At 41.0% G+C, this 27084-nt stretch overlaps 1 protein-coding gene across 2 annotated transcripts in view; it reads left to right on the top strand.

Moving 5' to 3' along the window:
* The first annotated feature begins 3021 nt into the window (after nucleotides 1–3021).
* Nucleotides 3022–27084, top strand: part of adcy1b (adenylate cyclase 1b) — a 32143-nt gene continuing 8080 nt past the window's right edge. For both annotated transcript variants that reach the window (XR_008185844.1, XM_052609255.1), the window contains exons 1-16: nucleotides 3022–3950; nucleotides 6942–7091; nucleotides 7596–7714; nucleotides 13378–13489; nucleotides 21079–21206; nucleotides 22125–22283; nucleotides 22372–22513; nucleotides 22719–22874; nucleotides 22982–23176; nucleotides 24236–24333; nucleotides 24491–24575; nucleotides 24817–24906; nucleotides 25213–25472; nucleotides 25601–25727; nucleotides 25855–25971; nucleotides 26066–26212. Coding sequence is in view for 1 of the 2 variants with exons in the window: in XM_052609255.1 (XP_052465215.1) it covers nucleotides 3378–3950; nucleotides 6942–7091; nucleotides 7596–7714; nucleotides 13378–13489; nucleotides 21079–21206; nucleotides 22125–22283; nucleotides 22372–22513; nucleotides 22719–22874; nucleotides 22982–23176; nucleotides 24236–24333; nucleotides 24491–24575; nucleotides 24817–24906; nucleotides 25213–25472; nucleotides 25601–25727; nucleotides 25855–25971; nucleotides 26066–26212 (2658 nt within the window). In the remaining variant the exon portion in view is untranslated. The remainder of the gene's footprint in view (nucleotides 3951–6941; nucleotides 7092–7595; nucleotides 7715–13377; nucleotides 13490–21078; nucleotides 21207–22124; nucleotides 22284–22371; nucleotides 22514–22718; nucleotides 22875–22981; nucleotides 23177–24235; nucleotides 24334–24490; nucleotides 24576–24816; nucleotides 24907–25212; nucleotides 25473–25600; nucleotides 25728–25854; nucleotides 25972–26065; nucleotides 26213–27084) is intronic.

Raw genomic sequence — 27084 nt, 5'->3', positions numbered from 1 at the left:
CACCCTCAATCCAACGGTCAGGTCGAAAGACTCAATCAGGAACTCACCCGGTTCCTGAGATCATACTGTAGTTCCAACCAAGAAGATTGGGCACGGTACCTCCTTTGGGCTGAATATGCACAGAACTCCCTGGTCAAGCAAGCTACTGGTATAACTCCCTTTAAGTGCATCCTAGGCTATCAGCCTCCTATGTTTCCCTGGTCTGAGGAACCCACCGACGTACCCGCCGTCACGGACTGGTTGCAACGCAGTGAGGAGACTTGGAACCAAGCTCACGTACATCTTCAACGAGCCATCCACCATCAAAAGGAACATGCAGACACCCGTCGGCGTCCTGGGCCTGTATACCAACCCGGACAATGGTTGTGGCTCTCTACCCGAGATCTCCGTCTCCGACTACCCTGCAAGAAGTTAAGTCCGAGGTACGTGGGTCCATTCAAGTCAATTACACATCAGATCACTCCTGTCTCATTCCGTCTTGCATTACCTGACACCTATCGCATTTCTCCCACCTTTCATGTATCTCTGCTCAAGCCCGCTGTGGCCCCTGGAGAGGAGGGAGAGGGGAGGTCCCGTGAGCAGAGTCCCCAGCCCGTCCAGATTGAGACTGAGGAAACTTACCAGGTGCGAGAACTTCTTAACTCCAGGCGTCGTGGATGCATCCTGCAATATCTGGTCGACTGGGAGGGGTACGGTCCGGAGGAACAATCCTGGGTCAATGCTGACAACATACTAGACCCCAACCTCGTCACTGAGTTCCATCGGTTACATCCGGAGAGACCGGCCCCTCGACCACGCGGTAGACCCTGACGTCGTCTACCATCTCACGCCAGGAGTCGCTCGCAGGGAGGGGGCTCTGTCACGGAGACGAACCCCCGTGATTCCCGCTACTGGCCAGCAGAGGGCTCAGTCTCCCGAATATTGACTCTCACGCATCCACACTATCACTTAAACTGATTCACACTACATTACCCATCATCCCGTGCTTCGGACTCTGATCATCACACAGGTGCAGCTTATTTGATATGCTATATAAGCTGCACCACTCCATCAGCCTAACGTGAAGTCTTGTTTTGCTCCGGCTGACATTTCCAAGCGTTATTTCCCGTGTTTGTTTTCCTGTTACCAGTTCTGTTTGTTTACCGTCTCTTGAACCATTGCTGCCCGCCTCTTGACCTTGGATTGTTTATTGGACTCTGAATATTGCTTGCTACCCCGATGTATTGCCTGTGTTTGACGATGATTCTGATTACCTCTACTGTAGTGTTTGCTGATACTGATCCTTGCCTGTACGACCACGAGTTGTTCAATAAAGCTTGCAAGATGGATTCCCCGTCTGGTGATGAATCATTACAATGTGATCATTTTGGCTGGATTAACCCTTTAAGATGTGTAGTAGTGATTTATATCTCTGTGATGGAGATATATTTTTTATAATAAATACTACTTTTATGCTTTTATTGAATATTTTTATACTTGGAAAAATGAATATTTTAATGAATTTTTACTCTAAATGTAAACTTTGAACAATTTTATATTATTTGAGAAAAAAATTAAGAAATAGGGTTGTAACAAAGTATTTTCTAGTAGTTTTCCAGTGCAGAGAATAGTTTATTCTGCTCTGCTTCATTGAGCTGATAGAGTTTAAACCATAGCTTTCACACCTGTCGGATCATTTCATTGAAGAATAACAAGATGAACATGCAGTGTATTTATATCCAAACTAATGAATGCCACTAATCATCAGATGCATGCTGAACACTGGGGTAAATCTTATTTCGTTATCTTGCGTTTCCTGAATGATGTACAGCTTAATTCATTGATTTGTTTGTTTGTATTTTGGGCCACAGCACATCTGGTGTTTCTGTGCTTCTGAGTTGTGTTCGTCTCAGCTCTAATGAACATGAACACAGACAGACTCATGCTTTGATTTCATGTCATGATTTCTGCATCAGCCTGATGTTCAGCTGTTCTCAGATCACTATCTTATTGCTCTCAGTCTGGCTGTCCAATGAAGGCTATTTATGACACGGCATGTTTTCGTTTCTGTAATAAACCTCAAATATTGCAAAATGTACTTGAAGGGGCTAGAAAATACATTTCTAATCTAAAAATATATGAATGTATGACTGGTGGCTTTATATTGCACAGATGATTCTCCAGCCTCTGTTCAGCATCAGAAATCACACATAAGCAACAGAGGTAATAAAAACAGCCTCGTCTGTGTTCATGTCACGTATTTCACACCACTGCAGTGACAGCACTATTTATAGCATCCCTTTAGAGCATCGCTTGAACCTGCAGAGGTGATTCTTCACGCGAGACAATCACAGACCGACGGTGTTTTCATACACCTGAACACATCAATATCACATTTATCAGTGATTGAGCTTCATGAAGCCTCTGGATCATCAGTGCAGAGAAACAGCTGAAAGCTTCTAAATGGATGCTTGAACATCGGGTTTGTAAACAAATAGTGCATGCATTTCAGTACGAAACTGACAATTTGATTTAGTTTTGATGAACTCATAATTCACAAAGTCATGTGAGGCACACTGCGACAGAAGTTGACTGCAAAGATTCCTCTCGAGTGATTTTGTTTCATGACTGCAGTATTAATCCAACATATGGTAAAGAGTCGTGATACAGAATGATTGAAAACGCTCAATAGTTTAATAACTTAGCATTAAAGCGAAGTACGTATTGAGAAGTATGTGTAACAAACCATCAAATATTTTCCAGATTTGTTGCATATGTTGCTATTTTTTCAGGTATTTATTTATTTATTTTTGGTAACTCTTTGTTTTACAGTGTCCTTGTTACACGTTAGATGCACTTACTACAAAAACAATACATTATGCATAATAACATGCAACTAACCCTAAATTAAACCCTAACCGACACATTAATATAACTCAGTGATAATTTCTGTAATAACAACGTCATCTTATAATAAAGTGTGACCATATTTAGCTTAAGACTGTATTACATATGTAGCTGCGTATGTGACATAAAAACCTTAAATTCTGATTTATCGTCCTTCTTTGAGTCAAGGATGTAACGATGCGACAGAAATCCTAAGTTCCTTATTAACCCTAGTGCAAACATTTCTGTCCTTGCTCGTTGCCGAAAGATCCGCAGTGGTTTACGCTTCATGCGTTTGTGAGACGCGCGCGCCTCAGAGATCCGCGTGTCAATCAGCAGAATTAGCGAGCGGCGCACCGCGCAGGCGTGATCCAGTCTGAGCCGCGCGAGCTCGAGGCCAGTCGCTTCCGTCTCTTCAGCTCTACCTCTCCCGCCGGACACATGCACACCGGCCCCCGGCGACCCTCCGCGCCTCTGTCGCACCTGTCCGGCGCGTGAATGGCCCTCCCGCCATGGACGAAATACCGTTCCAGAAAGTCAAGACCCGGCGCAGGAGGAGCCACTGCCCGCCCGGGGTCATCGCGTGCGAGGACGAGTTCGACTGCAAGGAGCTCGAGTCGCTCTTCCACAACTACAACCTGAAGCTCGACCAGACGTGCACGCTGAAGGCTCTGTTCGTGCTCATCCTGCTGTCGTCCAGTCTGAGCCTGCTGGAGCTGCTGCTGTCCGGCGCCAGCCTGACCATCGCCAAGGGCTCGTACCCGGTGCACTTCGTCGTCTTCATCTCGCTCTTCATCGTCACTAACGTCAAGTACCTGCAGGTGAGCCAGCTGCAGCAGATCGCGCACTTGAGCCTGCTCTTCTGCTTCACCTGCTCGGTGCTGTGCTGCCCGTTCCCGCACGTGTCGGGCGCCACGGGTCCGGAGCAGGGCGTGTGGCAGCTGCTGTTGCTGACGTTCGTGGCGTACGCGCTGCTGCCGGTGCGGACGCTGCTGGCGGTGCTGTTCGGGCTGCTGGTGTCCGTGTCGCACACCATCGTCACGGCCACGTCTGTGACGGCGAAGACCCAGCGGCTGTGGAGAGCGGTGAGTTCAGCACTGGACAGCGCTCGCTCGCTCTCGCGCACACTCGCGTTCTGTTAGAATTCACTCATAATTTAATGCTTTTCAGTTTAAAACTATATCGTATCTGATCAGCCTCTTCTCATCAATGAGTGAATGTAAAAAAAAAAAAAGTTTCGAAAAGTTGGCATGTTTTTACTCCACTTTAATTGTTTTTTTAATTGAAATTATTTGAAACGTCAAATTAACCATTAAACTATGATGTATAGTTTTATTGGAATATATCACTGTAAAATCTGAGAATTACAGTATTAACTGCACTGGAATTAATATAGTTTAATTTAATTCCTTTGACTATATAACACATGATTGCTCATTAACAGTCCAAATGTATGAAGCCTACATGTCAGATGAAAAAGTGATCAAGTTTTCATGCACTGCAATGGTTCAACAAAGTTCAGTCCCAAAAGAGCATGAGATATGGGGAAAAGGCTAAATGTATTTTTTTAATGAATATAACTTTTACAGAAACGAATTTCGACCCATAATGGGACTTCATACATATCCAGGTGACCCGAACATGAAAAATATATCATATTTTTAAATATATATATATATATATATTTTTTTTTAAGAAATGTTAATGTAGCTCCTCTGGGCCAGAAATGTACCTGCATGCATTATGAGCATTAAGATGTGCCTCATGACACCAGTAAAATTACTTAATCTGTTTAACCTGAGCAGATGTTACTACATGAAACATAATTCAGATTAATAAAGTGCAATACGTTTGCACTTAAATTTTACAAGAAAATACCAGGCCTATTTCAGTCTCTGTCACATTTAATTCAGTGTGTTACTTGCCATTTAATTATAATTATTTGTGAAATTATTGAGTGGAAGTTAAGTAAATCCTCCACCATTATGTTTCAGTGTATTTCACATTGTGATACATGATTTGCCAGAAAATTACGTTCCTGTTCAAAACAACAGGTGAATCACCCCATGCAATGAAGTTGTATAACTTGCTTACTCAACATTTCAAGTTAAATGCATAAACATCCCTGTGTAAAACATATACAGTCTGTAAATCTAAATCTACAGTTAGCTAAGATTAAAATATCACCACCTTCTGCTGCCTTATCTGCCACATTTTCTGCAGTGTTTGGTTATGTGCTGTCAGACTGATTTTCAACAGAAAGAGTGTTACTACCAATCACCTCCTGAAAGGTTAAATCTGTAGTAATGTCTGCGGTTGGGTTTCACTGAGGTGCAGGACAGAATGTGGAGGGAAAGAAACAGCTCAGTTTATCAAGAGTGATTCAGCTCAAATACAGTTTATGACAGGACAGTTTTAATAAAGATACAGTGAATGTACACTTCATCATTGAGTAGATCGAGATACTGTGACTGAGACTGTTATGAGACACAGAGAGTGTGTGCAGTATCTATAAAGTCCTCCGCAGTGGCTCTGATAGACGGATGGATGTCACACTTTCTCCTGTGTGTTTGAGGAGCGATGGGTCCAGAGACGGCAGCAGAGCGGCTCTATGTAGGACGGCTCTGAACGCAGGCCAGACACACTTCTCAAAGCTATTTTAGCACAGAAACGAGGAGGAAGCCCTGTGTAGATGATCCGGACAGGATTCACAGACTGTGTTAGGCTTAGAAACCAGCGCGGTGTGAAGATCCTGCATGTGGGACACACTCATATTATTCACTATTAACCTACATACATCATGATTATATATAAATGACAAAACTCATTTCAATGGGTTCAGTCAGGTAGAAATTGTTCTTTAAGATATTAGTGTAATGCTGCTTCCCTCATTACTGAACACTGATGCTTCATTTCATGCTCCGTTACACCAACAGTCGTGTAATGAAACATTGCACAGCTTGGTTCAACATATCGTGTCAAGTTATGGTCACACGTACTGTGGTTCGGATAATCTTCACTGATGATATGTGTTCATTACAATAGGGCAAAAGCTTTCCACACACTGATTTCACATCAGATTCAGCTGGTCATGCACATTTGCTGCACTGACCAAAGGACAGCTGCTTCCTTTCATTCATTCTGTGACCTTTTTTGCCTGATGAAATTTCTCTCATGTGAGGATGCTGAGAAGGTCAGTGTTTTACAGACGTTCAGTTTCTTCTCTCAGAACAACTATATCATGATGGAACAGCAGAGAAGTTACTTGAAGTTCAGCTACCTGAACAATAACTGCTTAAATAAATGGGTTTTATTCTGGAATGAGAGCGGGTTTGAGAATGTGGATCTGTGCACTTTAAGTGTGTTGCTAAATCTTGTCATCCTGAGACCTTCAGAAAGTAGACAGAAACACACAGCACAACTGATGTAAGCTGCGGTTCACACAGAACCTGTTGTGATTTGGAAAATCTCAAGAGGGTTTTTTTAAGTTGATTTTTATTTATGTCAGCACTGTGTTTTTAGAGTGTTGTGTCATGTGTGAGACATTGCAGAAGACACAAGATGCGAGCACAGTGGTCAAAGATGATCTACCACGCGTTTGCATTAAAAAAGCAATGGAAAAGCAGTGCAGGGGAATAGAAATGAAGTCAAATCTGCTTACTTTAGTCCTGTTGGTCTGTGTGTACAGTAAATCAGTGAGTTTTCAGCATGTGAGAGAGAGCTAGGCCGGCTAAATAAAGGCTCGGTGTGCATGTCCTCTGACAAATCTAATCCAATAAAGAGCAGATAGACTCACATCCCTGAACTCTACGACCTGCAGCGAACACAAAACCAGCTCTGACCTCACTGAAGAGTGACCACACCAACACACGAGCCGTGAATAAATCTGTAGAGACAGTGTGATGTAAAAACACTTTCAGGAAGTCATTCATGCTCAAAACACAACTAAACTACATCTGTCCATCAGTCATACTCTACCACAGCAGTGATCTTTAGTCATCACTTATATTAAAGCATCATTCAGAAGCATATATCATGTATCATATCTCACATCAGTGTTGTGTTTGTGTTTCCAGCTGGCTGCGAACACACTGCTCTTCACCGGAGTCAATCTGTCGGGTCTGTTTGTGCGGATCCTGACGGAGAGAGCGCAGCGCAGAGCCTTCCTTCAGGCCCGAAACTGCATCGAGGAGAGACTGCGCATGGAGGACGAGAACGAGAAACAGGTCACGCTCTTAAAACATTCAACACTTCAGTGGAGTCCTTTATATAGAAGGACACTTTAGTCTGCACAGAGTGTTTTGAGTTATGACAGCTTCCGATGTTGTTATTTTCAACTAACAGACCACATAAGGAGAGGAAAATAATAATAATCTGAATATTCTTGAAACTGAACTAATTAACTAAATAATTGGAACTGAAGTTTAGTTTATATCAACAGCTAGCATAACACATTTAAATTAATTTAATTGGCTAGAAAAATGTAACTTGTCACTTATGGATCAAGATTATTTTCATTAATAATTAAGGTAAAAGACACAATGTGCACACATGCCTAGCACAATTCACATGCATGAAACCTAATTCAAGTTTTTTTTAAATACTACCATGCATTTAGTTTAGTTATGGTAATAGTTTCCCTGAATATCACCGACTGTAAAATAATCAAGGTATTTCCTGAGAAAGGTCTCACCTGTGTGTCTCTGATGATGATGATGATGATGATGCAGGAGCGTCTGCTGATGAGTCTGCTGCCCAGAAACGTGGCCATGGAGATGAAGGAGGACTTCCTGAAACCTCCAGAGAGGATCTTCCACAAGATCTACATCCAGCGGCATGATAACGTCAGGTAACACGCTCTGATGCGCCCCATTCCTAGAGTCTGTGTGAATGCAATGGTTTCCTGAGGAGAGGAGCTGCTTCAGCGGCTCTAATGATCACAGATGCTGTCTGAATCAGGAGTGATTTCTGCTTTCATTCATCAGTACACAGTCATATGAGTCTAATCTAACAAATCTAATGGAAAATCAGGGTTTGGTTCAGTTTAGCTAAAAAAACTAAAAAAAACATTGGTTGTTTATTTTGGTTTGACACCTGTGTTGAAGTGTCGTACCAACTTTACTGCAGGATTTAATCTTGTTTTTTTTTTTTTTTTTAGTACAAGTCAAGTCAGTTCACATTTATTCTATAGAGCTTTATGCAATAGAACAGCTTCTCTGGAATAAACTGGAAATAGTCTTTCAAAAGTTGGCTTCAATTAGTAAGTGAATTAATTTAAGCATTCACTGACAAAATGTTAAACTTTTATAATTAAATAAAAATTCTACTTTAATTTTATAGCTAATTTTATTCATGCTTATGTTGTAAAAAGTAAGAAAATATACATTGACGATATATATATTATGAAGTAAAATCTGAAGAGAATAACTTGTTCTGGATTGTAATATCTTGAGTCCTGAGTCTGAAACACAGAGTTGATTTGATCAGTGTTAATCTGCATGTTACTGGATATTATATCTGTGAGGAATCCTGGATCACAGAGGCATTGAGTATCCCTGTAATACTGAGTGTCAATGTACCACAGAACTGATGAAGCAGTGTGAAGTAAACCCAAGACCACTGACGTCAACTCAAACATGACGGGACACTCTCACTCATTCAGCCTGACGTGAGCCTGACTCTGTTGACCAGCTAGAGGCAGATCGATATATCGCTTCAGTTCTGTTCAGTTCAGTTTTATTTATTAGCACATTTAAAAACAACCATGGTTGAACAAAGTGCTTAAAAATGTCAAAAAAAAAAAAAAAAAAAAGCTGATCGTTGTTCTTCTGTACTATTGGCTATCCGGGAAATAAAAAGTCTTTGTCAGTAGTTGCTGATAGTTAGTTTTATTCCTCTGTGTTTCTCTGTAGCTGATCGATTGTATAACAGCAGCATTAAAACATACGAGGCACATACAGGGTTAAATCCTCAGTTCAGACCTCTGTTCACTGCAGTACATGTTCCTAATGAAACACATGATTGCCTTCAAAATCATTTATCAAACTCTTTCTGCTGCTGAAACAGCTTGACCTACTCTTGTGACAAAAGTGCAGACGTGTGAATGAGGTTTAAAGCTGCGGGGATGGACAGGTTCTTCAAGATTTTTAAGATTTTAGATTCTCATGGACCACATGATCAATGGAGGTGTATGCTGTGGTGTGAGTGTGTGTGTTTGAGTGTGTGTGTGAGCATGCATGTGAATGTGTGTGTGTGTGTGTGTGTTGAGACGTTACTGAGACTCCTGCAGCCTTCAGATTAAACCTCCGCAGGGATTTACTGCGATGGACACTAAAGACTGTTGCATAACACTCGAGGAGAGAGATCTGCTCCTGCTGAGAGATATTTCTGGAGCAGATCAGAGACGCTCCTGCTGGAATATGGGACACTGGATATAGAACGAGAGCTCTTCATCAGGTTCTGGACCTGTGATCAGAGCTGACTAATATCACTGATCAACTATAAACACATATCTCTCAGCACTTTTGACAGTGTTATGTGCATTATATATAATAATTGTGCACTGCACTCATTTACTGTAAGGAATACAGACAAGATCAGGTGTGATTTGTAACATCTTACACTGACTTCAAACTGTTTAAACAATACTGAATGTATTGACTCACTCAGAACACCCTAGCAACCACATAGCAACAACCTAGCAACCACTCAAGCATCACATGCTCTGTCACTCAGCATCTTGATTGATTGAAGGATTGTATCTGAAGCTTGTCCTCAGCATGATCTCCTTCCCAGATGGACACGCATTAAAACATTCACAGCAAACTGAGTTTATGGCACCCGTCTTATGTTGACATCTGCGCTATGACAGTGTCTCAGTGTTCACGCGCCCACACACACACGCCTCGCTCTCAGCCTGTGCGCTTCACAGCTCAGATGTAGCTGGACGTCAGTGTTTGTGTGTGTGTATCTGCGTGTGTGTGTGTGTGTGGGTGAGTGAGTGTGTGTGTACTGTGTGTGCACTGGTATATATGGTTTATGAGGACACTGTGTCCCCGTAAAGCAAAAGGCTAAAAAAAAACATTTAAAAAATTGCCACTAGTTTCCTGTAAGGGTTTAAGGTGTGGGGTTTGTGTACGACAATAGAAAATACAGTTTGTACAGTATAAAAACCATTACACCTATGGAGAATCCCCGTGTGTGTGTGTGTGTGTGTGTGTGTGTGTGTGTGCTACCTACAAATTTGTACCTGACAAAATCACCAAGAACCTCCATTTGGGGATGTCCTCATTTGTAAAACTGGTATAAAAATAAAGTATAAAAAGTATTTTCTAAATTGTAAAAATGCTGAAAGTTTTCTGTGAGGGGTGGGGTTAGTGGTAGGTTTAGATTAAAAAGGGTTTAACTACCTGTATATAAATACAATAGATGTCTATGTTATGTCCCCATTTAGATCGCTAAATGTATGTGTGTGTGTGTCAGTCTCATCATGACAAACCCTCATCAGACCTACTTCATGTGTGGCTTTAGTAACACTTCCATAAACAGTGAGACTGGGGCTTGATCTCAGAAACAAGTTCCCTTTCGAACAGATCTCCCTTGTTGCGTTGAATGCTTAGGGTTCTCCAAAGCAGCTGACTGCTATATAAGTTGGCTGAGAGTGTCATTCATCGAGCAGAAGAGCCCTGGCAGAGAACAGCACTACCCCTGTAGCCATCCAGCACTTAAAAGAGCAAATTTAAACAACATTGTTTCAAATGTTGTGATGCAAGTGTGGTTCACACTCAGATTGTTCACACTCACTTGCCGGGGCAGTGCCCACACTGAGGCTGCACACAGAGACAGATTGCTCTCACTGCAAGAGCATGATTCTCGCCCTGCTTCGCTTGTGAATTGCCTTCTTTAATAAAGGTGGTCCTCCCTCGTCTACTCCTCCATTTTCCCCCTCCCAGGAGCCTCAGTGGAAGAAACAGCGGGGCAGTTGTGGATTTCCCAGGAGTGAACCTGAGAGTGGCACAGGTCCTGCAGCACATTGATATGCCGATGTTATTCTCATGTGAGGATCAGCGCCTCTCGTCTGCAGTGAGCGGCTTGTTCTCTTTCTGTAGATCAGAAGAAGAAGCTGTTGCTGTCAACCACATGTCACTGACGGCTTCAGAAGCAATGGAATGGGCGTGTCCCAGAGAGGTTACCGCCTACCTTCCTCTCAAAGATTCCTGGCCAGGGAGGACAGTGAGTTGATTCACATCCCTATGAAGGCCATGGAGGAACTGAACTTAGAATGGTCGGCTCCGGAAGAGTCTTATACAATTGGTACCTGCCAGCACAACGTCAGTGCTTAGAGGAACGGCCCATTTTTACTGTAAGTTCACCAGAACTCACCAGGACATAGCATGCCCCCTATTTGGCACACGTTCACATGCTACTTCTGCCGCCCTTACCTCTGTTTAAGGCGCTCAAGGAAATTAGTGATGCACGGGTCGTCTCATAACCCGTGGACCTTAGGTGTGGGGCGGGTATTCCGGGCACTTTTTTTGTGGGATGGGGTGGGTCACTAAAAACTAAATGAAAAAATCAATTTATGTTGCATGCTGTTTAGTGGTGGACTTTTGATTCTTTCAAGAGATTCATTAATTTTTAGTTCATTCACCAAAATGATTCTTTCAGATTTGTTCATTGATTCGTTCAGTGACCATTTCTTCATATTACACAAATATGCCACAGCAGGTCACAAAAAAGAGTGTCTTATGTGTTATGTCTCAAGTCAACAAATGTATTTACTTGTTACAAAAACTGATTTGGCTTTATTAAAATGTGTGCATAATCGCACTAAATAAATATTATAAATAAGTTGTTCAGATGCAAACAAAGCACAAGGTTTTCTTGTATAATTAGCATTTTAATAGTTTGGTCAGACAGTTCATATATAATATATTCACATTAATAAATTGGGGATTAAACGTTGATTTATGTTCTGTATTCTAAATATGAAAACAAGCATATGTGCACAGTACCTATAACTGTGCTTTGTATCTGCTGATTGCTGATCGAGATTTACATGCTTGTATCAGTTCATTCAACTCGTTCACAAACAAAATCTCTCGATCCCGTTCAGTGAAGGGTGTACTCGATCACTACATTCAACAAATCACATGCTCCGTCACATCTCATACTCGAAAGCTAATGGCTCGAGGTTGAGTAACTCTTTGACAGGATGAAACAGTTCACAGAGTTACCCGGTTCACCAAGCTGCACATGCACTAGTGACGCGCTGCTGTGGAGGGAGGAACTTCAGTGAACGAGAAATATGAGTCAGTGGATTATGTGAAGGAAAATGATTCATACACCTAAAAGGTTTGTTCAAGACCGAACCATCACAAGTGCAATTCCCTATACCTTATATTAAATATTTGGAATATATATTTTCATATTTTATTAAGTTCTTTGATAAGGTTACAGTTAGAAGATCTAAGTAGCAACGCAACTTGCATGATGTCCCCGATGCACGGATTGGGTCGGGTCGGGGCGGGTAAAGAAATTAGACTTTATTTGCAGGACAGGCTGAGGGGGCAAAATAATTTCATAAAAGCGGGACCCGCGGGTTGGAAAAAAAATCTGACCCCTTGCATCATTAATGACAATCTCCTCACTCTGGAAGAGGAGGCCATGAAGGCCACAGCACAGATAATCGGCAATGCCATGGCCAACTTGGGGATTTAGCACAGATGCAAACTTGCTTTGAGGGTAGTCCCACCTGGGCAAGTGGTTCAAATGATCCGGTCTGTCTCTGAGAGAGCAGAGATGGACCTCCTCAACCTAGATGAAAACTTTTACTGCCCAATACACTTCCCAAAGCAGCGAGATCCCCTAGCCAACAGGTGACCCAGAGTTTGCATGTATGCCTTCTCCCTGATTAACATTGTCATTAAGTTTCTGAGGGGAGCTCAGAGTTTGAATCCACGTCATACTGTACCGACCTGAGACTTATCCATAGTATTCAGGGCCCTCTCTTCAAGCCACTCCAGTCGGGTGACTTACAGACCCTGTCACTTAAGACTCCTTTTGGAAATTAGGGTCAGTCAATCAAGTAGGTGACTTGCAAGCACTGTCAATCAGTGCTTCATGCCTTGAGTTTGTTCCTAACAACTGTAAATTGTAGACTGTAGACTTACTGTATTTTAAGACAGTTTCCCTGACCAGATTTAATGAATATTAAGGTTTATGCATCAGCAGGGGCTTCAGTCTGGTTTGTTTCACTGACTTTTCTCTGTCATTTCATTATTAAATCTAGGTGGATAGACAGATACAGTCCAGAATTATATATATATAATAGAAATACAGTATTAATATCCTTTAGTTTGAGCTCCTTATGAACAAACAGCAGGTAAACATGTCTTTTATATCTTTCATTTTAAACATGTCAAATATATGTCTTCAGTTTTTCTGTACTCTCTCTTCTCCTGTGAAGTGGTAGGAAGCGTCTAATGGCTTTCTGTGTTTTTTTCCCTCCAGTATCCTGTTTGCGGATATCGTGGGCTTCACGAGTCTGGCGTCGCAGTGCACAGCGCAGGAGCTCGTCAAACTCCTCAACGAGCTCTTCGGCAAGTTTGACGAGCTCGCCACGGTGAGTCACTCTCATTGGCTCATGCCTGTTGCTATGGTGACTTCACACCCTGGCAACAGCAACAGAAGGACAGGTGTGAGCACAAGGGAAGTTATGCATAATCAGAGAGTTATATGTGATAAAAATGAAATTATGACGGAGCTGTGATCATGTGAGGCATGTGAGGAGTTCCATCAAAATGTTTAATTGTGTGAAAGTGCTTCATAAATCTCACCATATCTTTATTTATATCTAAATTCACAGTAGTACTAGAATAAAAGTATATTAGAAAAAAATACTATAATAAAATAAAAATATCTGAGCGCTGACGTCTACAAGAGACAAAACAGTAATTCACCTTTCCAAAGTAATTCTTTTTTATAATTTGTTTTAGTTTATTATTAATATTATTATTATTTTGTATATTTATTTTTAAAATAAGCATTATTGGTGTTGAGTTGTTCATATTGTAGTTCATATGACTGTTACCATGTGACTTGTGTGATTCTAGAAGGTTTCCTCATAGAATCATTGTGTGAGTATTTTCAGCGTGCACATGGAAAGGTTGAATCAGTAGTTTTCAGTCTCTTGCATGCACACAACGGTTAAATCTCTCTCTGTCTGTCTTCATTAGGCAGTGTGTCTGTAAAATAAACATGTAGATGTATCTCAGTGTAATCTAGACACTAGAATTGCTTACATTCACATGTGTCTATGAAATCCTTTAATCCATAGATTACACTGAGATGTAACTGTCCAGCGTCAGAAGGTCTTTCAGCAGCTCTAGTGTTTCAAAATGATTGTCAATCTGTGGTGTGAGTTTGTTTCGTTGAAGGGTCCATTTGTTCGCATGTTTTACTCGATCCACTCATGCTCCTTCTGTCTGGACTGTCTGCTGGGTCTCACATGTGCTGCTCCATATAATCACTCTAGAGTACGTTCTTATGCTGTATCTGAAGTATGTCCGTTGGGTCTTTTGTTAAATTGTTAGATTTGCTTGTTTTATGTTTACATTTTTCTAAGTAAGTGTCATGAAACCATGAGTTCTCAACCCCTTGTTATGAGTTCTCAACCCTGCTAAGAAGTTGTGGCCTAGTGGTTAGCGAGATTGATTCCTAACCCTAGGGTTGTGGGTTTGAGTTTCAGGGCCAGCTTATACTGGGACAACTGCTCCCCAGGCGCCGCAGCATAAATGATGCCCACTGCTCCGGGTGTGTGTTCACAGTGTGTGTGTGTGTGTGTTCACAGTGTGTGTGTGTGCACTTTGGATGGGTTAAATGCAGAGCACGAATTCTGAGTATGGGTCACTTCACTTTATTTTTATTTAGTTTTTCATATTTTTGAACTGTCACCACTGGTATATAATGCAACAAAGACTGCTAAAGTCAACAGATTTTACTAAATGAGCTTCAATCTCTGTGTAAAAATATCATCATGATGCTGCCGTCTTCCTGCAGTCATTTTTACCCGCGTAAATTAACTGTAAATCTCAGGAGAAAAGTGTAATTTTGACCTCCGTCTACAAAATAGTGTATTATATTTGCTCAGTAAATGTACATTCATGACATTTCATATTTTAGCTTTCATCACAGAATAACCATATAGCATGTGTTTTTAAGTGTAAGTGTTTTTCTTTTATTTATTTTTCCTTTTTTTTCTTTTCTTATTTTGAATGAGGTAGAATGTAGTGAGTGCACCTTAAAAAGATACTTTTATCCAGAGTGAGACAAATGCACACTTATGAATGTGGAAAAACCATGACTCACTAGAATTGCGAAGAAGTGAACTGTGAATAGAACAGGAAGACAAAACAGGTTGTTTTTTGACCTGATATTAGTGGTTATATCAGGTCTGTTCATTCACTCATGCAGAGAGGAATGAATGAACAGGTAGGAATGAAAGGTTGAGCTGTGTATCATTTACATTATGGCAGCAGGAGTTGTGTATATAGACAATAGGAGGGGACCAAGCACTGAACCCTGTGGCACCCCAGTGTTTACCCTCCTCCTCAACAAACCTCGAAGGATCTGATTGTGCCAGTAATGTGCCGTTTCATCTACACACAGATCTCCTGAATGTTTGCATCAGAAGCTGGATGTCTTGTGAAAGTAAAGAGAGAGAGAGCTGACTGAACACAGTTTTGACAGGAGGGAGACTGGTCTGTTGGTTTCTATTACTCTAGGGTTCAGTTATGTTTTTTCGAGCTGTCGGGTTACCCGAGTGGTAGGAAAGATGGCAGTTATTAGAGCCGTAATAGGATTGTGGAGTGGAACGCTCTTCATTGGGTAAAACTACTTCAGGAGGTTCAGTTTGATCCAATTAAGTGTTTATATGGTGTGACGTGCAGATTCACAGGCTTGGCATTGGTGGGAAAGCAGATGTCATTGTAGCTGACCTGGGATCAGTAATGCTTTCATGGTTATGCCGGTTTGGGAAGTGAGGAAGAGTTTCATGAGATCAGTTTAGTAAGCATGCACCGTGAGTAAACTCTTAATGAAGATGTAAATGTTTAGGTTGAGCAGCCATATTTTATGCCAGTCCATATAGGTTTTCAGTACTGTAGGTTTAATAATAAAGGGTTTTACTTTATCTCACTTGTAAAGGCAGACTTCACCCCATCCTCTCAGGTTCATCATGGAGGTCAGGTTGTGCCGGTCCAATGCCAGTGTCTGCATAATTCAGTGCAGGTTTGAGGGTAGTTGAAAATGATGAGAAAGATGATGATAGTCATACAACAACAGTAATAGATTCTGTGGAATGAGTCATAGGAAGATTAGGAAGATTAACTGCATCAGAAAAAGAGCCTGTTCCTTTATGCTCTTGGTCTTTTATATGTATATGAGGGGACTGTATTTCTTCTCTCTTCTAAATCTTTTATTATTATTATTATTATTAATAATTTTTTTTTTTTTTTAGTTAACTATAATAATCTGGACTCAAGACAGACATATATCAAGTAAGACAAATATAAATGGCTCAGTTTCTATTTGTGAATTAAATTACAAAAGGAAAGAAAAAGCTCTCTGGCTTCATTATCAGGCACACAGCTTTATCCATGTCAAAGTTTCTGTTATGTGATCTGTTACAGTAGCAGCTTCTGTTCAGATTTTCATTACTTCTCATGCGTGCACTGAAAGAAACACATTGCATAATGTTAATATTATTCTCCTTATATGTGCAGATTTTGCATAGGTCTTTTTTAGGCTTTAGAGTGGATGAAAGATGTAACCAGTCTGAAGTGGAGCGCCATACCTGTAAAAAAAGTAGTCATTTTGCTGTTGCAATCATATGCATTCATGCCATATTGGTGTCGCACCACACTGGTTTTACCATGGTCAGTTGTGTTTTAGGCCCTAGCTTTAGTCATGATCTACTGGCCGAGCTAGAAGACTTGTCATAGGTTTCTAGAACTGCTTTCTGATTTATGAGTCAAGTAAGCTCTGAGATGAACATTACTCACAGAGACTTTCGTGTTTTGCTCTACAACATTAGTTCTACAAACTCATACCTCAAATTAGATTGTGAGTCTCTAACGAGCTGCTGCATGATGATGATGATGATGATGATGAAGAGAGCACTTGTCTGATTCACCAAGCTCATAAACTCATGTCCTTCTGCTGTTTAGCAACTGTATTAGAGACATCACGGACAAAACTGAAGTTAATTAAAGAGCTTATTTTACTCCTAAATAGAATCATTCCATTGTGAAATCCTTGGACTTCTGGGTCTTCTGGGTTTAGGGTTATAGTACTTTATGAGCAGCTCTGTTCACATTCCCTGTCTCAGATGGCTGGCTGCTATATTTTGCCCACATTTCTCCTCATTTAGATTTAAATTAAGAGGCTAAATTGGCACAGATTTGTCTGTGTGAGATCTAATAAACTCTCGTTCCTGAAGAGTGAATAACAGACGTTGTGGCTCCTGAAAGGCTCTTGGCTAAATGATGTAAATGTATGCAGTGTTTTTGATCATGCTGATATGCTTTAATCTTACAGTGTTTCCATGGCAGACACACACACCTGTGTTTCACCAGCACACTTACACACTCTCAGTGCTTCTGCTTCAGTGTTTGACTCGCTCTGAGACAAATGAATCCTGACTGTGAAAGTGATACACTCGAGATTTAATTTTCTTTGTCACACTTTATTTCAATAGTCCACTTTAGACATTCTACTGGTTTTAAATGACTTTGCAGCTACATTTCAGCTAACTCTCATTAGATTATGAGTAGACTGTTAGGTTAGGTTTACAGTTTACAGATTAAGTTGACATAGCTACAAAGTGACTTATAGTCAGTAGAATGTCCATGAACATAAAGTGTGAACTGATATTAAGAAGTTTACTCACTGAATACTTTAAGACTATATACTGTACCTAGTATAGAGCAGATCTTTAGGGGACAGGTTAGTTTGATAAATTTTTGCTCTGATTTTTCTTTCGTCTTTGAATTCCATGCCCACATTATTTTTGAGAAATGTGACAGGCCTTTGGCAAGAGGAGCCCTGTTTCTGTCATCCAAATGCTGATTTAAAAACAGAAAGCACCTCAAATAGCCACAACATTATCATTTCAGTGACCTATTTTGTGCATTTCTCGTTTCATTTCAAGCAGTTACAACTGTTGTGAAAAGGAGAGACATGGTGAATTTTCCTGTCATGCTGTCTTAAATACTCACTTTAAAAATGCACAGGTTTGGACACTGTTCTTAACAAGCCATAATTTCCCTTTAATTTTTTTTGGGTCAGGTGAGTGTTTGTAGGGTTGCAACAGCTAATCAATATAACTGACCATGAAAATAATTGATGATGAATTTCATTATTGATGAAAACATAAGTCATATCGCATTACAGTAGTGTAGAGAGCTGTTGTGGGAAAGTGCATGACCCCTTTATATAAACATTTTCCCAAGTGTACAACTCACATAGTCAGGCATTTATTTCCATTCTGCAAGTGAGTGTCACGCTGTCAGTCTCTGTTTCCCTGGGTGTCCACTAGTGGGCTCACTTCACCGTAGGCACTAGAATTCCTCTAGTCTTGTCCTGTCATCACAGTAATTGCACTCCTGTTAATTGCACCAGGTGCAGTCACTTTATTGTCATTAGCCTCCCTATAAATACCAGTCTTTTGCTGTTGTTTGTATGGAGTCCTTACCGTTCGTATGTCCAGCCTTCTCGTCCGCCGAGATTCATCCTTGCCTTCTCGTCCTCCGAGTTCCCGTTCTTTTCCCTTTCCTGTTCCCTCTTTTTGTTTATTTATTTGTTTGGACTGCTTGTTTGGTTTTGACCTTGGCTTGTTCGACCACGATTTGGATTATCCTTAATAAAGACATCTGCTATTGGATCTCTCTCTCTCTCTCCCTGTGTTTCACTGGGCGCGATCGTCACAGTGAGTTTGTTAAACTTAAAATATTAATGTTCTTCAACTATTTGTTGTAAAATTTATCTTTAAAAGTTGGGTTACATTTTATTATAGTGTAAATGTACTGAGCAATATTAATTAACTACATGAACAGTACTTAGGTTAGGATGAGAGTTTGGCATTGGGTTAGTTGCATGCAATTATGCATAGTTTATTGTTATTATAATAGTAAGTACATGTACAATTTGGAAGGACACCGTGAAATAAAGTGTTACCAAAATTCTGCATATGACACAAATATCTGTACTTGAGAAGCAACTGTAAAGAGATTACGACATGCGATGGATATAAATGTGAGACGTCTCTTACATCATCCTCATCCTCATAAAGATTTTAACTTTTTCCTACTGTAAAGCATGTATATATTTTTTTAGCATTTTTTAGCATTTTCCTGGAGTAATGAAACATGTCGCTCTAGGACACTAGGGATCCACTTTCTGCAGTGCAAACTCTGTCACTCCACACACACACACACACACACACACCTACACACACACATCGTGGTGTGTTACTGAGTCTCTTGTGAGTGTGTGTGTGTGTGTGTGTGTGTGTGTGTGTGTGTGTGTAGTCGAGTGGCAGATGTGTGTGTGTGTGTCCTCAGAGACGTGTGTGTCTGCCACATCAGTCACAGCAGACACGAGCTGTATTCTGGGTCGTTGCTATGTGGTTGCTAGGGTGTTTGTAGGTGTTTTCTTCCTGTCTGGTGGGAACTGAGTCTCTGCGATCTTCTGTTCCTTAGAGGTGTGATTTTTTTCAGCTGTCTTAAGGTACAGTAACACTCTCCTCAACAGCACACATGATTAGATAGACGCGCATCTGGTGTTTTACTGTGTTGAGCTCATTACCGTGTGTGTGTGTGTGTGTGTTTGAGTTATATAACAGTAAATGTAAAAGTACGATCAGTGATTACAATCATATGAAGTGGTTTATGTGCATTTGATTGACATTTAATGTTGTTATTACTATTGTTTATAAACTAGTATTGTAAACAAAATGAGTTTAAATATCCACTAACCGTCTGTGAACAGTTTGTTGCCTCTGCTGGTTTAAAACATTCTTCTCTGTATTTCTTCTCTTCTCAAGCTTGCTTTCTAGTCGTCTTATAAACCTGCTTTATGAGTTACGACTGTTGCTAACTGAATTTAGTTTTAATGTGAATATGGACAATAAAGTGCTATTAACGTAAACCAGTGAAACTATCTACATGCTGCAAACCATTCTCAGATATAAAGAGAGAAAACTGGAGAAAAGCTGCACATGAAGTATCAGAATTCAGCATTTTCATCATTTTCAGTGATGACAGCCATCCTGAGGAGTCTGAAAGTGAAGAAACTTCAGCTGCAGAATCCGAGTGAAAAGCTCAGATTGTAATGTAGATTGTGTAACATCTAATAAACACTTCAAGTGAAAGATCAGAGCCGGAGCGCTTCTGTTATAATCAACAAGCCCCAGACACAGAGAGAACCAGAGATTTACTGAGCTTCACAGATTCAGACGTGACTGAGTGACTGTCAGACTGAGCCAGCTTTGACAAAAATATAGATTTTTAGAAACAAATCAATACTGAGATATTTAGATAGCTTTCTCTCCAGCATCGATGCACAGATACCAGCAGCGATTCCTCTCTTCTCTCCGACAGCGCTCTGTTTCCACATTCACATGACATTCAACTGTTGATTAAAATGATTTTTAATTAAAGGCTCTTGCAAATAAAGAAATTAAGACATAATTATTGTAATTTTCTACTGTATAATGAAATATTATTTTTTTTATTTTAGAGCACAGTTGTATTACAATATTCTGTATTACACTTATAAACACTTCTGTATTAGAGACAGTAGTAAAAACAATATTATAAGATTACTTATTATTATATTTAAATTACTTAGCTTCCTAAAATATCTAATGTGAATGTGATGTGGACTGAGAGACTATCACATCAAACTGCACCAGATTTAACTTTAAAATATACAAAAATGTCTGTCTTTTAATGTTGTAGCAGTGTTTTACCACGGTATCAAAAATGTTCTTGAATATTGAGATTTTTCTCAATTATCCCACACAGTTATTAGTTCCAGCACTGGACTGTGTTGATCTTGCACCGCAGGACTCACGACTCAAGTAGTTTCAACAGAGACATGGCAATCCTTATATTCGCTGATGCTGGTGGTAAAGCTTTTCTTCATCTGCAGGAGAATCACTGTCGGCGGATCAAGATTCTGGGCGACTGCTACTACTGTGTGTCCGGCCTGACGCAGCCCAAGACGGATCACGCTCACTGCTGCGTGGAGATGGGTCTGGACATGATCGACACCATCACGTGAGTGTGAGCTCTTCTCAAGGGCAGACGGAGAATGAGTCGCTCCAGTGAGGAGGTTTCCTCAAGCTTCAGAGCTGATGTGTATTGATGATCTGATCTGATCAAACCATCTTTGTGTATTTGGGCTGATCTTTGAAACTTCTTTTAAAATAAAACCTCACTGATATGATCGTGTACATCAGAGGAACAGTGAAATGATCATTTATTCTCCTTCATGGGGCTTCGAACATGAATAATGTTTTCATTTGAAGAATCTTCCATCCGTCTGTGCTCTAACAGTCATTGTGCTTCAGAGTTTTGTCTCGAACAGCATCACATCACTCAAACTTTCTATGAGCTTTGAGCCATCTGCTGACAGCAGCGTATCAGATTGATGACAGCATCACCTGCTGGTTACAGAAGTCTGTTCTGAGCACCAAGACAAAACACAGTAGAAGCAGTAATATTATGAAATATTATTTCAGTTTTAAATAGCTGTTTTCTGTGTGAATATCTGTGATGCTCCGCTGTATTTTCAGCATCATTCCTCCAGTCTTCAGTGTCACATGATCTTCAGAAATCAGAATAATATGATGATTTACTGCTCAAGAAACATTTCTGATTATTATCAATGTTGAACACAGTTGTGCTGCACAATATATATCTGTGGAAACTGTGATACACTAACATTCACTTTTTTTGCATTAAATTTTTAAAAGTGACAGTAAAGATAATTATAATGTCAACTAAAACAAATCTATTTCAAATAAATTATGCTCTTTTGAACTTTCTATTCATCTGTGAATCCTGGAAATCAAATATATCACAGTTTCCACAGAAATATTGGATGCTGAAAGCACTTGCCATGTGCATCTTCATTATAACTTCACGCTCCTCAAGTGAGTGACAGTGACAGAAAACTGAGATGGTGTTGTTCAGGTCGGTGGCTGAAGCTACAGAGGTGGATCTGAACATGCGTGTGGGTCTGCACACGGGACGGGTGCTCTGTGGCGTGTTGGGTCTCAGGAAGTGGCAGTATGACGTGTGGTCGAATGATGTGACGCTGGCTAACATGATGGAGGCTGGAGGACTGCCGGGGTGAGGATCCCAAACACTCATCATCACACTCCTCTCCAGACCCTGAGCTGTTAAGAGCTGTTTCTCCTCTCGTCTGCTCGCTCTGCAGGAAGGTGCACATCACTCGCTCCACGCTGGACTGTCTGAATGGAGATTACGAGGTGGAGCCGGGGAACGGCCGAGAGAGACACTCGTTCCTGCTCAAACACGACATCGAGACCTTCTTCATAGTGCCATCTCACCGCAGGAAGGTGTGTGTCCGCTCTGCTGGGAATGAACAGTACTGCTTCTGGATTTACTTGCTACTGTACATTCTCCCCGAAAAGTGATTTAGTGTCATTTCAGAATACAGCATGAATCTACAAATGATAGTTGTGCTTCACAGACTGCTTTATTATGAATACGACTGAATATGACTGACATGAGTTGAGTGGTTTGTGTGTGTTTCATCTCTAGATCTTTCCTGGCCTGATCCTGTCAGACATCAAACCTGCCAAAAAGATGAAGTTTAAGACGGTGTGTTTCTTGCTGGTGCAGCTCATGCACTGCCGCAAGATGTTCAAGGCCGAGATTCCCTTCTCCAGCGTCATGAACTGTGAGGACGGGGACAAGGTACGTCAGATGTGTCTGATGATGCTGATGTGGACGCCTGCGGCAGCTGATGCTGTCACTCTCACAGCCTCATCATGTGGTCATGTGATCCTGTCTGTGATTGGCAGAGGAGGGTGCTGCGCTCGGCTCCGGAGAAGCTCAGGAACCGGACCTCCACGACGGCTAACACCACCCAGAGCAGCCCGGGGACACGGGTCAACCGCTACATCAGCCGTCTGATCGAGGCCCGGCAGATGGAGTCGGACACGGCTGACCTGCACTGCCTCACGCTCACCTACAGAGACCCGGAGCGAGAGCGCAGGGTGAGAGCCAGTGTCACCGCGTCATGTGCCTGCTGGACTGAACACGCTCTGATGCATGTGTTACTGTAGTACACAGGACTGATAACTGTGAGATATTAAGACCACTATAAGAACTGGTTTAACAGACATAGGTTCTCCAGCCTCTTGTCATTCAAACACTGTCCTAACCAGAGTAAGATAGAATAAGAATTATTTAGTCTGTCCACACCAGAAATGTCAGAATCCATCAGCCAATCAGAAGAGCATGTGGGCGGGTCTCTTTCTGCATGTGCACTGCACTCAGAACAAAATGAAAGTACATCAGCAAATTCCTAATTATTAAATAATTTTAACATTATTTAAAAAACACACTGAATGACTGAAGCAGTCGTTCTTGTGGAATACACTTGTTTGAGAACACTGAGTTTAAATGCATCTGTTTCCTATCATTTATCTTCAAGTTCTGAGGTCATTTATACATTAAGAATGGCTATAAATGTATTTTAACTCATTTTAGACTTTTAACACTAAACAAACCATATAATTGGCCCCAGAGATCATCATTGTCATAGCGCGTATGGTATTGTTCCAGCTTTTATCAGTTGTTGTGTGGTGTATTTGTGTCACGTCTGGTAAGGACACAATGTAAACTTCAGTCGTCCCCCAAATTTTGGTTCACAGAATGTTCCCAACATATGTTTTTTTTTTAAGTTTCAGGAAATGTTCTATCTGCTGCATTTTAATTGCACAGTTAGTTGCAAGGTTGTAATTAATATAACCTTACATTACCAATTAAGATGATTCTGTATGTGTTCACTTCAGGTTATTACAAATAAATTAATTAATAAACAAATAAAAGCTCCCCGCAACATTTTAGAAATATTCGTTTTTGGTTACAAAAAAGTCAAGCTGCAGAGAACCTTCCTAAATAAATTTACAAAACCGAAAGCTTGTGGAGGCATAAGGGGAATGTTGTGTTTGCTGGGAGGTCAGCTGCATGATGTGTATTTGATCTGCTGTCAGTGGTGTGTGTTTATGCGGTGATCATGTTTGAGCGTGACGTGTGCGGTGTTTCTCCAGTATCATCAGCTGAGTGACGAGTACTTCACCGGCGCTGTGGTTCTGTGTCTCGTCCTCACGGCTCTGATCGGCGTCCTCTACCTGCTCATCATGCCTCAGTACGTACAGCAGAGCGTCCCTCCACCTGACAGATACACACTAACACTACAGGACTACACTACTCAATACTCCAGAGAGTGCAGTGTTTCAGACGTCCAGCAGTCTTCACCCGTCTGTGCATGCAGGATTATTCATGTCTTGTGTTGTTGTTCTCAGGGGGACGGTCGTGTTGGCGTTGCTGGTCTTCTGCATCTGTTTTCTGGTCGTGTGTATCATATATCTGCACATCACCAGAGTTCAGGTAAAAACTCACTCAATGCCTGTCATATGTCCCTCAATGCCAATGTAAATCTAGCCTTGAATATGTTAGGAATTTATTAGTATGTAGTGCAGTAAAAAATGTATAAGAAACCTGTAAATAATATCTATATAAAGTTGCATTAAAAGGGTAATACAAAAAAAAGGGGTAAATCCTGACAGTAAGCTGACTAATTCATTTTTGTAAGCTGATGTGAGATTGTTAATCTCTGTCTTTGTCTCAGTGTTTTCCAGGTTGCCTCACCATACAGATCCGGACCGTCCTGAGTGTGTTCATAGTGCTCTTAATATACGCCATGACCCAGGCCTGTGTGGTAAATCACTCTTACATCACTCTTCTTACTGCTGCTCAGACTTCAGTGCTCAGGATCAGTCAGTCGGACCTAATCGAAGAGATTCAATACACATGCACATGAAAAGGCTTCACGAACACAGAGGATCTTTTTTTCATGATAATAAAACAAATCAAAAGAATAGAAAATGCTGGTATTAGAGGCTTTTTTACACAAAGAAAACTATAAAGAATAGACCAAGAATAGAGAGTGCCAGAGTAACAGGGTCAAATACAACCAAGAAGAAACCTTCCTAGTACATGAAGAACCCTTCTTTGTCTCTGTCAGGTGGGCTGCATGCCGTGGCTCTGGCCGTCTAACTCCACGCGCTCCATCGTGATCATCGACGTGTCCGCAGGGCTGAACCGCACCATGGCGGAGCTGGCGTGTGAAGGAGCGCCGTACGCCCTGCTGTGCTGCATGCTGGGGACGCTGACCGTGGTGCTGTTCCTGCGAGTGTCCTGGCTGTCCAAACTCTTTCTGCTGCTGCTGCTGCTGCTGCTGTACATCACCGTGCTGGAGCTCAGCGGATTCAGACGCTCCTCGGGGTGAGACACACTCCACACCACATCCCTGAAACCATCACACTTTCTGAGAAATGACTCTTTGAACTGTTTCCACTGAAAGCTTGTCAGCCGCTGAGCTGAATCTCTCTGGTGTGTGTTTGTGTATGCAGGACGGTGTTGATGAGCGCTCGCGGTCTGGAGCCCATCCTCTCTCTGCTGCTGTTCTCCACCGCTCTCGCCCTTCACTCCAGACAGATGGAGCTCAAGCTGCGCCTGGACTTCCTCTGGGCCACACAGGTACAGGAGAACATCACAGGCTACTGATAATGCAGTCACAAAAACAAGAACACCTCCCATCATCAAACATTCTTCATACTGTTTTTTTTTTGTGTGTGTGTGTGTGTGTGTGTGTGTGTGTGTTCAGGCAGAGGAGGAGAGAGACGGCATGGAGAAAGTCAAACTAGATAACCGGAGGATCCTGTTCAACCTGCTGCCGGTTCATGTGGCTCAACACTTCCTGCAGTCCAACCCCAGAAACATGGTGAGAGCTCGCCTCATCCTCCGCTGCTGACAGCTTTGATGGAGATGTTGTGCATCATGATCCCAGAGCTGATTGTGTGCTTGTGGTGTGGCAGGATCTGTATTACCAGTCCTACGCTCAGGTTGGGGTGCTGTTCGCTTCCATCCCCAACTTCAATGACTTCTACATCGAGCTGGATGGAAACAACATGGGTGTGGAGTGTCTGCGGCTGCTCAACGAGATCATCGCCGACTTCGACGAGGTCATCTCCCTTACTGTCGTTTTACTGTCAAGATGCTTTTTTGAATTTGATTTTTATTTGCTTAAATTCAATTTGCATTTTAATTTTAGTTCATTCTAGTAATTTTGTTGTGTTTTTATAGATTTTAAAGTTTGAGTTATTTTAAAACATTAAGTTCAACTAAATGATTATGAAAATGTTGCCTTGGCCACTATATTTTATTTCATTTCATTTCAAATTAGGGTTATTATAGTTAACTTAAACTAAAACCAAATAAAAAAATAAAAACTAACTTCTCTTATTACAGCTAGATAACAAGGCAGAATTTCACATTTTTATTTAGTCTAGCTTGAAATAAGTGGAATAAAATTCATATAACAATTTATGTCAAGGAATGAGGAAATAAACACAGGGAACGATCTTTACTAATCAACATAAAGACTTACCTGAGCAGGAACACACACGTACAGTAACACAGGGGATAGACGTATAACACTTGACACAGGACACAGGAAAACACAGGACTTAAATACAGGAACTAAACGAGGAACACCGGACATCAATAAACCTAATAAACTTGGGAGAATCTGGATAATGGAGAGCAAGACACAGGAGCACAGTGCTGACAATATAATCATTTAAAAACAAAAACAAATAAAAACAAAAATTATGAAACAAGAAACAAAATGACTAAAACAAAAAAAAGGATTAAATTAACCTTAAAGTTTAAATGAAAGCAGAATATATAAAAAATATAATCTAATTCAAAATGTTAACAAAACTTATAATAATATCTCAATGATACTAAAATAACACGGTTTCAGTTAACATTGATTTTATTTCAAAAACTTTTTTCAACCCTTCTCTGAAACCATTTAATCTTCTCTTTGCAC

This window comes from Carassius gibelio, chromosome A2 (assembly GCF_023724105.1).
Source record: "Carassius gibelio isolate Cgi1373 ecotype wild population from Czech Republic chromosome A2, carGib1.2-hapl.c, whole genome shotgun sequence".
NCBI lineage: Eukaryota > Metazoa > Chordata > Actinopteri > Cypriniformes > Cyprinidae > Carassius > Carassius gibelio.
This window is presented reverse-complemented; position numbering and strand designations above follow the sequence as displayed.